Below are 12,528 nucleotides of genomic sequence, written 5' to 3' on the forward strand. Positions count from 1 at the left end.
TCAGAAACTTGAACATTTTCCTCTAGGCCTACCACACTTTCAGTCTCGACCGAAAAAATAAGTGGCCTTTGTTCTTCGGCCAAATTAACAATTTTCTTAGGCCGAATATTGTTTGTGGCCGGAGCGGAAATTTGCCCCCCGGCCTCTTGCCTTTTAAAAATTCTTCCCAATCTCTCGAAGAGTTGTTTTTGCTTCTTTAATAGGCGATGACACTCATCCCGTGAAGCTTGATCGAGATAGATCATGTGAACTTCGTAGTTTTAGCACTGTGTCCCACCAAGCGTGCCAAAATGTTGACCCTAAAAACTACCAAGCCTACGTGGCGCGTAGGCCGAGTAATCTATAAGCTAACTACGTCATTCGGTTGAATGCGGAGCGTGCCAACTCGTCGGCCAAGCTCGGCCAAGGAGTAAAATCTGTTGATGTTGCGTTGGGTGCGCGGCTGACTTCTGCGTCTTGCGATTGCGGCCGAGGAAGGAACACGTCTCAGCCTTTTGTGTTCTCAAACCTGAAAACAAGGCTACTATTCTTACGAAGTTCACGAATCGTCGTCGTTGGATTCGCTCACAGTGATGGTATTCGTCAAAGTAAACTCACGCCGAATCGACACCAAAGTGTAAAGGCATAAATACTCAAAGTGGATATAAGTCTTAATAGTGAACGTGGTTCGGCCGTCTGAATGCCGAACTCTAAATCCCACTTGAGAGTATCCAATCATAAAATAACTCGGCGTGTAATGCGCCGAGCTCAATAAGTTGTAACACCTCAGTTTACTGAGAAGGCTAATGAGATGACCTCGATCAATGAGGATTCGGAAATCCTTCTCGACAGAGACTTGGATAGGTAACCAACCATCCTCGCCGCAGTGCTGTTGATGCCAACGAAAGATGCTGCGAGATCGGTTGATTCTACGACGACAGACTTATCTATGCCGACTGAAGATATCACCGGTTGCTTTCACAGTGTTGTTGATGCCAACGGAAGATGTGTCAGCGAAAAGAGAAAATAAAAATCTCAAAGTTGTTGAGAGAGTTTGCGCAGGGCAGTTGTATGTTGAATTGGAGGGTCCTGAATAATGCATGACCCCTGTATTTATAATAGCAGAACACTAGGATTGTCGTCGTAAATAATGGGAATATTCTCTCAAGTATGCAAGATCCCTTAACCTTAGAAACCAACCGAGACTTAAACTTCTCAAATTATCCCAAATGGATCCCGTGGCCTTGCTGATTTCCTAGAAACCAACCGAGACTAAACCTCTCGAATTATCCCAAATATCCATCAACCACATGCTGGCTCATAACGCAAAAGTCTATACCAATATGCTAAATCATTTAGGCTACTCAGCAAGATGATTATTGCCATCTTTTATCACCACCACGTGTAAAGTTATCTTTCAAGCACATCACCATTTTTACTTCTCCCTCATCGTAATTCCATCAACATCGTGATCTTTATCCAACACATGCATTGATTTCCTGATCACCTATTTCACCTCGTTGACCAACCAAAGAAAGTCATTGGATCATTTTTATCCACGCCAACTAACCTTGACCAATATGATCTCATCTTTTACCCCATTGTATTTGCATAAATGCAGGGAAGATATTCTTTTAACCTACCACGTTAGCTCTCAAACCAATCATCATGTAAGTGTAGCAATTCGAACTGAAACTGATCTCCTTTGCTTCCAAAAATATATTTTATAAGATAATTACTATAATAATGCAATAGTAATATCTATAAAAATATGAAATCCAACGGCCTAGAACCCGCTCATTCAACGGCCTCGATCGCTTGGGCCGATGGTGTAAAATTGGGTCCAAACAAGTACACATATGGAAATGCATTGTTACGGTCAAAATAATTGTCCAAGAGATCCTTACCTCGTTATTGCCTGCTTATATTAATGTTTGCTAAACGCATGGGCCTAGAGATCTCAGCCACATCTTGGATGACTCGACGAGAATGTGAGGCTCTCTTGTTTCTTGCTTCGTCATCTCTCTTTCTCTGCTCTTCATCCTCTTCCTCTTCCATCTCATTTTCTCCCTTCTAGAGATTGAACATTTCTTCCTCTTGTTTAAACAATTCTTTCTCTTACTCATCGATTTCCCACAAGATCCTTGAAGAAGACATTTGTAAAAAATGAGGGAGAAATTATGAATAAAGATAGAGATTTTGATTTTGGTGTATGATTTCTTAGGATGGATGGTGGGTTACATGGTGAAAAAAGAAAGGATTAGATTCTAGATAATGTCATGTGGCACACCGTGATTTGTTAAAAATCTTATCGAAATCTATCCTCAAAGATTGTAAACAGACAGTGACACGTGATGCAACGGGATTGATTAAAAATCTTATTAAAAATCTTATCAAAAATCTATCATCAACTGTTCTAAATAGGTAACGACACATGGTGTGACGGAATTAGATAAAAATCTTATCGAAATCGATCACCAAAAATCATACTTTCGGATAATGACACGTGGCTTGATCAAATCGGTTAAAAATCCTATCCGAAATTACGAATATAATTATTTTTTATTATTTTATAAAATAAAAAATACTAATATTTTAATACGAAATGCTTGAGCAATTTAGTTTATGATGGAGATGCAATAGATAATTACTATTTATTAAAAACAATTACTATTCACTTGAGGGGATTGAAGTACCTATTGCCATGTAGAGCCTTTACACATTGGAACAGACCTAACAATGCGAAAATAAAATCGGGTTGAAATTACTGTTTATGATGGAATATCTCATATGTACAGAAAAGTAGAAAAATCATATCTAGGGTTGTACTTGTACATAAAAATCCACCACTCCTTAATTGGTGGTGAAAAATAAAATGAATAACCATGATGTGCCAAAATTCAAATATTAATAGGGTGGTGCTGTTCATACACCTTTTTTATCTTATATATATTCCTCTCAATTTTTGATCGTCGGATCGAATGAGGTTTTCCGCGGAGAATAAGGAAGTTCCATACATTCCAAGGGAAGACAAATTGAGCCACACTGATTTTATCCTCTAAGTTGAATGCTATTAGTATTAGCAATAATATTGTTTCAATTTCATATATAGTTGGCTATATTATTAAGGGAGTTATTCGCCTTTTTAAAATTAATTATGTTTGTTGTAATGCTATGATTTTGTCTTGTATATAAAATAATTTATTGGAAGTAAAATTGTTTTGTTTTCAAAGCGTAAAGAATAAAAGTATATGTTTGTGAAAAGACAAGTAATATTCAGAATGAGTAGTAAGTGCAACTTATATACCTTGTTCTTGCCTTGCCCTTGACCTCTTAAAACGGGTGGACTTGCTATAATAATAAGCTTCAGTTGTGGTTTTTGTCACAGCCATATGCTTTGGCTTGACTTAAATAGCCTTTTGGACTTTCGGATTCTGAGAGGTTGAACACGTTATTTCTGAAAAAGATGAGACTATAACATCCATTGTCAATTGAGGAAGCAACAAAGTCAAAGTGTGTAATTGATTAAGATCAAAGTATCGCAATCAATCCAAGTAAAACTTCTTATGTTGTGCGTATGCTACTTCGTCATGTTTTGTGTCTTCTTTTGAAAAGGCCAAGTACTGCAAGCCAAGTTTGCTCCTAAGGTGCCAAATTTGTCCTAAGATATTTGTCCATTTGTCCCCTCAGATTAAAAATTACATAGTGTGGTTAATGTAGACAAATATATTTGTATGAACAAAACTAGCCTTGGAGAGCCATCTATATATTATTAGAGAAACAAAGGGAAGGGCTTGTCTAGTCGATACTTTGAGTACATGTTTTTTAACGTGCTTGTGTTTTGTAATTTATGCTAACTTTTATTTTGATCCATTTACTTATTGTGTTCAAATATATAAACCTAAACCATTTACGAGTTTATCGTGGCATATTATTTATTTCTCTCATTTTGTTTTCTCTAATTGAATATCCAGCTATGAAATGTTATCATATAATATTAATTACAACATAATGAAAACAACTTGGAATACCATAAAGTTATTCCAAACAGATTATATAACATATGCTCAATCACTTTGCCAAAACATATACTTGCATAATTATAAAAAATAAAATAAATAATATTGTAGGCTAAATGATTAGTTTTAAAAAAGAATTGAAAAGAATTATTAGGCTAGATATTGTTCAGCCAATTTATAAAAATAATTTATGATTATCGTGTTTCATAAATAGGCAGACAACAGCAGGTTGTTATCGTATTAAACCTGCTATACGTTCCAAAAAAAATTGACCTGAGCACTTAATTTTTTGTGGCGTATATTATTCTTCTAAGTTAAGTTGATGCAAGAGGTTCTCACAAATTTCGTAAGGTCTCATGTGTTAAATGTGAAGGATATTACGTGCGTCACTCACTGTATAAATTCCATAGTCAGAACCTTTTAATTTTTTATCTTCAACTAAATATCATTTTTACAAAGAAAAATCATTTTAATCGGAAATTGTTTAATCATTCAAATGTATTAAATAAATAGATAGTTCATCATGCATGTGTTACTTGGTATTCATACAGCAGATTTCTTCCATGCATTTGAATGACTAAATTTATGATTCAAATGATTTTTTGTAGGGTTAATTACTTCTACGGTACCTTACTAATAAAAACTAAGGTATCGGTACCATTTAATTGGAATGTTAAATTGTAATGCGATAATATCCAACTATAATATACTATCCTAACAATGTAATCTAACGTCCACATCATAAAAGGCAACATTGGTACAGTAATATCAAACGTCATTTTGGTGTTATTAAATATAATGTTAAGATAATTATGTAAACTTTCAATGTAATTTTGAATCATCATAGTGTATCGTCTTAAATGGTATCGATCCCTTTATTTTTACAATAAGGTACCGTAGAACTTCCTAAAATAAAATATGAAATTTATATGATAGAGAAATGCATTAATCGCAGTGGGTGTGATTAATGCATTCTCCTTGTAATGAAATATTACCCAAATGTGAATACCGACCAAATTTTTTCTTGAGTGTTTCCAAACGCGTCAAGTTAATACCCTTGGATTGGACTTTTGTTGCATCACTTTGTACAGAAAACCAAATTAACGCCAACATCTTCGGTTAATTATTTACTGCGCGTTATGCATGCACACCTGCACAGCATGACCATCGCTTAATTTGGTGGCCAATTTGAAGACACCAACTGAGGTACCAGCTCCCTTTTTTATTTAACTCAACAAATTAGTTGTTATTTTCTACCTAATCATGGTGAATAGGGTTTGCCCTGTGAGCTTAGGGCTAAATTCAACCACTATATACTACCAATCACGATAATGTCCTACTTAATTATAAGCCTATACTTTCTTTTTCAGACCATATATATGAAAGCCAACTAGGGTTGCTTTGCACACCATTGAAAGACTTGTTCCTATGTTCTCCTTTTCAGATGATATATGAAAGCCAACTAGGGTTGCTTTGCACACCATTGAAATTTGACTTGTTCATCACTTATAACCCTTTGAATTTGAAAGAGCAAAATCATACTTAGTAAGGTTTGCTTGAGTCAAAGTCATTTCAATTTCCAACTACAAATATTGACAATCGCTAAAAGAAATAACTAAAAATATTGTCATTTTAGTTTATTTTTCTTTACGGTTTCCACTAGTATATAATGGGTAGTAGGTTAAGTGTGTTCAACAATTTAAGGTAATTAATAATATTTTTTTTATGGACAATTTCTTAAACATCTCCACTTCTAGATTTGAGAATATCCAAAGTATGAGAAAGTTATTAATGTACGAGGATATGGTTCTAAATATTACCACCAATCAATTACTGGCCTTTGTGGGAATGTCATCTATTTTCTTAGTCAAACCTTCTTCTTCTACCTTTTCGGCTCTTATTCTCATCTTTCAATCTTGCACAGTGATCAAAATCCTTTTTAGTTCACTGATCAACTCTACAAAAAATCACCCAAATTATAAATCATGCAATTACGGTTAATGTTGTCAATTTAACTATTTAACTATTTAACTAAAGAACATTGTCCTAACACTACTGAATCATAGTTATGAATCTATAATTATGTAGAAAAACTATGAATTGCAGAAGAGAAAAAAGATGAATTGCAGAAGAAGAAAGCAAGAGAGAAAGAGAGAGAATTGAATCACAATGGTTTCTAATTAATGAACCGAAGGCAATACAATAGTGTATGTATACTAGTAAAGTGGTAACTACCAAACCTGTGTGGCAATATAGTCCAATCTTATTCAATCCAACTCATTAAACCATGGCAAACTTATCTAACATAAACAAATGTGCTAATGACATCTGGATATTCAATTATATTGGTTATTACATAGTTCGTTGATATATTTGGATAAATGTGTGATGACTAAATGATTTTAGATTTGTAGTAGTTTTGAGAGAGTTGATATTTAGAGGTTGGCCTTAAAATTAGAGGATTCATATGATTGTCTAACGTTGTAAAATGTGAAGAACAACTAAAGGGATTAAACGGAAATGTAACTAGTTTTCTCATCTAAAAAAACATGAGATTGGATAAGTGTAAAATTAGAGTTGATGACAAGTTTAAACTTAGTAAGGTAATGGTGTGGTCAATGAGAGATTTTTCTGTGTTTGGAATATAGGCAGAACCCTACATGTTATTATACAATTGAAGAAAAAAAATCTCTTTAAAGTGTCTTCTAATTTTATAATGACATACAATGTTTTACTCTGTATTCTGAACACACTGAAAATTTTCTCTAATCAATCATGGCATACCGTTTGTCCTCCCAATGAAAACAACTTGCTTTCACCCTGGTCTCACCATAGAAATACACAAATACAACACCATCACATTCAACAAAAGACGTTTTACCTCCCAATTCAAATTTGTGAAATTCCACAAAATCCGCATTAGTCGGTCATCCACCCCTCTCCTTCCCTCCGTTTCTCCTCCAAGTGTCCATGACCATTTTGGTAATCTACCAACCGAGAATATCTTGATACAACATTCTCGGGTCAAATAATTTGAATGGGTCACACCAGGCAAGTGTGAACCATGAGACTGGTGGGTCCAAGGCATTTCTCGTTTATCATATCTGCATGCAGGCCACGTGGAAACACATGGTAGGCGTCAAGTTGTCAACACACGAGACATTGCAGAATAACGCGTAGCTGATTAAAATAATAACGGCCCACAGAGAGTGTCTAGACTCTAGAGACAGTAGAATTTTAGTGTGGTACGGTGAATTTTTTTAAAATTAATACTCTATAATAGAATAGCCTCTTTAAACTTAAAAAAAAAATGGTCTCAATTTGAAATCAATTGTGTATTAGAATAAATTTTATATTGTAATTTGTCGTATTTTAAGGAGACACGTCTTGATACATAGTTATATTTGATAATAAGTACGAAAATATGCAAGACATAAAATACATAGCTCAAAAAATCCTATTTATAAAATACATTAATCATTTATGTATTGCAATAAACTCCATATGATAAATAAGTTATAATTTTTCTTGGCCCCATATTAAAGAAACACACTTTCAAATGGTTATAATTATTAATGAGTACAAAAAAAAACAAAATATTTGGCACTCAAGAAATCCTATTTAGCAAATATAACTTTTTTTTTTTAAGTTTCAAGGAGGGGAGACTACCTCATTCCAGGGTCAGAGAGTACCACAAGCTTTTTTGAGGACTTACAAAGGGGGTCTTTGCCCTTTTTTTTTAGTTTTTACAAATCGCCCAGGTAATGGGATTCGCACCTAGAATTTGGTCTAACGAAGATAACGATCCTTATTAACTCAACCAACCATAATTGGCAATAACACATTCATTAAGAATAAATAAGTCAATAAATTTTTTTTTTGTTACACCTTAAGTAACTTCTATAAAGTTATAAAATTGGTTTGGTACCAACTGTATAACTTTAGAGAGGCTATACGGTAGTAACACTTTCCAATTTTTAACAATTTTATTCTATTATTATATAATTGAAAAAATGAAATCCTTTTTAGTTATATGATCAAAATTGTACATAATTAAAAAACTATCACGAATGTAGTACAAAAACCGGAAATAACGTTTCCCCTTCAAACAATTAGAAAGTGATTTAAAAGGTGTAGTTTACATAAATTAGATTTGTAATACTTACCAAAGAAAAACCTCAAAACAATTGAGCCTAACTAATAATATATATCGAAAGCTAACTCTTTGATAGATCTGACAAATTAACTCATTGAGTTCTTAATAGGTAGCCAATGAGTTTAATGTAATGGTAATATTGATAGTTAGTGAGAATAGTAGTAGTGATGACAATGTAATACACCTTATTACGATGAAATCAAACTAAATAGGTACTCATTAAGCCATTGAGTACCGATTAAAAACCTAATGGGTTAATTTGTCAAGTCCAATAAAAGAAAGACGTCATGTACCTAAAAATGTGGTATCAAGCAATAAAAGGAGTTTTAAGTAAGGGTAATGTTATGGAGGCTAAATTTGGAGACAATTTTAGAAACTAAAGTACATGGAAGCTGATAATTGATTTATTACTTAAGCGTTGATAAACTTGCTCATTTCTATTGCCTACACATTTATTTTGCAAGTTTATTCTACAAATTTAATATACCTAACATTACTCTACTCTTAAATAAAAAGGTATAAACATTTTTAAATATGTAACTAAAGAGCTGATTTTTACGAACTTTCTAATTTCTCATACACTGCTTTTACTTCCGACAAGTTTCTTTTCCTAGTAAAACTCAGCGCATAAACATGATAATACAAGTGACATTACAACAAAAAAAAAATCTCTTCAAGATATAAACATAAATCCTTTTGCACCTTTACTTGCAAATCAAGGTCCTTGCCGCTTTGCGACCCACGGAATATCTGGAAGCGACCCCCCCCCCCCTCTCCCAACAAACATGCATCAAAAAGCAAATACGAGAAACTTGAAGAACAAAAACTTGATAAATTAAAATGGTCATGGATATTCACACACTCATTTATATCTTCCGCATAACGTTGTTAATTTTTTATAATTAATTATTTTCAATTTGTCCAATTCGTCAGCTAAAATGGAGTGAACTGTGTTAGAAGCAATTAAAAGGCAATTAAAAGGCTTGGAGTCCAAGATTAAAAAAAAACTAGGTGCTGAGAACAAGACTTTTCTCGTAAGCGTGACGACACGTAAACGCAATGGGAACAAATGGGATCATGTATGTACACTAAAACAAAAGATAGAGAGAGAAAGTAGAGAGAGAGACAGAAAAGGAAAATGAGTTTCCGCGTAGACAGATGAGAAGCTCAACAGCAAGAAGCAATTGGGAAACACAATATAAAATAAAAGCTTTTCTTTTCCTTCCTTCCTTCTTTTTCTCTCCTTTTTCTTTGTTTTAATTCGTTCTTTTTTCTGAAATCTATCAAATCTGAACGAAAAATAATTAAACTGCGCTTTCTTGAAGCGATTAAAAAAAAAAAAATGATCAAAATCTCTCTCTTTCCTTTTCGTCCTTATGGATTCACACCTTCCATTCACACCAACCTTCATATAATCAAAGCTTTATCCTTCTCTTTCTTTCTTTGAGTCCCATCGGCTTTTCCGAATCACAAAAGCTTCATCTTCACGAAAGCGCTTTTGTTTAAGATTACGTTTGTTGTCATGGAACATCATCCTCATCATTTCCAACATCACCACCAGCAGCAACATCATCCCCAGCAGCTTCAGCTTCAACAACAACAGCAGCAGCAGCAGCAGCTTCAACAGCAGCATCCTAGTACTGCAACTGTACACGTGGACGCGAGTGATAGGTTTCCTCAATGGAGCGTTCAGGAGACGAAGGACTTGCTTCTGATCAGAGCCGAGCTCGATCAGACTTTTATGGAGACGAAGAGAAACAAGCTTCTGTGGGAAGTGATTTCTACGAAGATGAAGGAAAAGGGTCACCATCGCAGCGCAGAACAGTGCAAGTGCAAGTGGAAAAACCTCGTTACTCGTTACAAGGTAGACATGTTACTAAACCCAAATAATTGCTAGATTAAAATTATATCTATCTAATTAAGCTAATTAATCTTCCATCTAATCAACACACACACTTTGAAAACATACTAATTCATTTAAGATTTGCTTTTCCTTATTTCCTCAACCCAAATCTTCAAAAGTTAAGTGAGAACGAACCAAAGACCATGGGTGTATGAGTGAATGTTTTTAATAAGCTGAGCTACAAGCCCTTGCAAAGCTTTACCACACACCCGAGCTACAAGCCCTTGCAAAGCTTTACCACACACCCTTCATGTGTTTGATAAGTATACAGTACTATTATGTACGTATTTATATCTTGCTTTATGATTATATATATTTAGGGTTGTGAGACAATGGAGCCGGAACCTATGAGGCAGCAATTCCCGTTTTACAATGAGCTACAAGCGATTTTCGCTGCACGGATCCAGAGAATGCTGTGGGCAGAAGAAAGCGGAGCTGCAAGCGGGTCGAAGAAGAAAACGCTTTCTTCAGACGATGAGGAAGATAACGAGGATAGCGAGGCAGAGAATAAGGGAAGCACGGCGAGGAACAAAAAGAAAAAGGTGAAGATGAGCAATATCGGAAGCAGCGGTACTAGTGGGAGTGCAAGTGGAAATAATGTGAGGGAGATATTGGAGGGGTTCATGAAGCAACAAATGCAAATGGAAATGCAATGGAGGGAAGAGTTTCAAGCAAGGGAGAACGAGAGGCGGTTAAAGGAGATGGAGTGGAGGCAGAGGATGGAAGCGTTGGAGAACGAGAGGATAATGATGGAGACGAGATGGAGGGAGAGGGAGGAGCAAAGGAGATTGAGGGAGGAGGCTAGGGCCGAGAAGAGGGATGCTCTTATAACTGCTTTGCTAAACAAGCTTAGAAGAGAGGATATGTAGCAAGCATTATGAAGACCTGGTTTAGAGGTTTGTTCATTAATTCTCAATTAGCTAGAAACTGGAACTAATCATTTTGGACATGTCCATTATGATGATACGGATCCATCTTCTTCTGTTTTGCCTACTGAGGCTTTTCATTAATTTATTGCTAGCTAGTTAGTGAAAGAAAGGTTCATTCGTTCTCTCGATCGTTTCCATAATTATAAGTTTTACCCTAGTGATTTTGATCTTTAATTATCATGAACATCTATCAACATATAAAATTCTAGGATTTTATTTGATTACCATGGAAGTCTTAATATAAATTAAATATAAACAAATAAAATTCAAGGATTTTATTTGATTGCCATGGAAGTCTTAATATATCTACATGCATGAAGATTGAAGAGAAATGTGGTTGCCAACATTGGCTTCAAGAGTAAGCACGCGAAATTGATATTTCATTCATGTAGGTTATTGAGATTTGTATATTCTATTACTACTATATGCAGTAAAGGAAGATGCATGCATGAAATATATACGGTCCTTTTATATTTAAGGTGGTGAGGTGCATGTACATGTGTAAGTGGCTGAAGAAAAACTTGGAAAATCGAAAAATCTAAATCATCTGCATTAACTATAGTATTCTGTATCTGAAATTTTATTGACAGATACAGTTTTGTTTCCTCCATCCCTGAATACATATGCAGGTGGGGGTGCTGGATGAGTTATGAATATTTTTATATCTATATATATAGATACATGATCTGATGCAACTATATATTAAGGTTCAAGTAGTAACATGTACATGAGAATGTTCAAGCTACTTTAGACAATTTGACATATGATGTTGTTAGACATAGTGTATCAATCTAAGCTATCTTTGATGCAGCTCGATCGACAATCTATAACATATGCTATAGCCGTTTTTATTTGTCTTTTCTCGAAAACTATACGTTGTTGAATTTTTGTTATCTTCTCAATCGGTCCTCTATACATAATCCTACTTCCGACCTGGAATGTAATTTGCTTCAATGGAATTTCTCTAGGTCGATTCGAAATTTCTCGTGTGATATTAGTGGACCAATTTGTCTGGTCCATAACGTAATAGGACTTTCAATTTGAAGGTGTTCATACTCTTAGAAAGCATACACACGACTGTGAAGTAGAGTTAGTATAGCTGGACCACGAGTCCAAGACACATTTCCAAGACCGTGTTTTGAGATTTTCAAGCTTTTAGTTCTCTTTTGACATTCTAGCATTTTACACGGTTACACTTACACCCATCGATATCAAGGTAACAAATATATGTGTACATATCCCTACAAAATATGCGGTTAAATACGGCATACATCAGATGGGCTGTCGATTCGAGTTTAGAGTATTTATAATCCTTAGTTTGACATCTTACTTCCATGAAAATGCCCTTTTTTGTCTTATAATTCAAATTCAACGGAAGCCAGCTATTCTAATCATTTTGTGATAACGAGACAACCAGCGAGTTGTAAAATAATCGATTCAAAGCGTTTTTGAAGTTAAACTGGGAGTGACAAAATCATATTCAACCGAACAAAGGTATCGAGAGATCCTGAAGAAAAACGTTGTTTACGAAGAAGAGATTGA

At 34.7% G+C, this 12,528-nt stretch overlaps 1 protein-coding gene across 1 annotated transcript; it reads left to right on the plus strand.

Annotated features, from left to right (window-relative positions):
• Nucleotides 1–9,205: 9,205 nt before the first annotated feature.
• LOC103452937 (trihelix transcription factor GT-3b) lies at nucleotides 9,206–11,109 on the plus strand. Its single transcript, XM_008392465.4, has 2 exons — nucleotides 9,206–10,018; nucleotides 10,378–11,109. The coding sequence occupies exons 1-2, from the start codon at nucleotides 9,677–9,679 to the stop codon at nucleotides 10,924–10,926; spliced, it is 891 nt and encodes a 296-aa protein (XP_008390687.2). The 5' UTR covers nucleotides 9,206–9,676; the 3' UTR covers nucleotides 10,927–11,109.
• The last annotated feature ends 1,419 nt before the right edge of the window (nucleotides 11,110–12,528 follow it).

This window comes from Malus domestica, chromosome 12, assembly GCF_042453785.1.
Source record: "Malus domestica chromosome 12, GDT2T_hap1".
Classification (NCBI taxonomy): Eukaryota; Viridiplantae; Streptophyta; class Magnoliopsida; order Rosales; family Rosaceae; genus Malus; species Malus domestica.

What these genes read in the sequence shown, in the direction of transcription:
- LOC103452937 (XM_008392465.4), top strand. Translation starts at nt 9,677, where the DNA reads ATGGAACATCATCCTCATCATTTCCAACATCACCACCAGCAGCAACAT. An exon ending in ACCTCGTTACTCGTTACAAG is followed by an intron (nt 10,019 to 10,377) that starts GTAGACATGTTA and finishes ATATATATTTAG; the next exon opens with GGTTGTGAGACAATGGAGCC.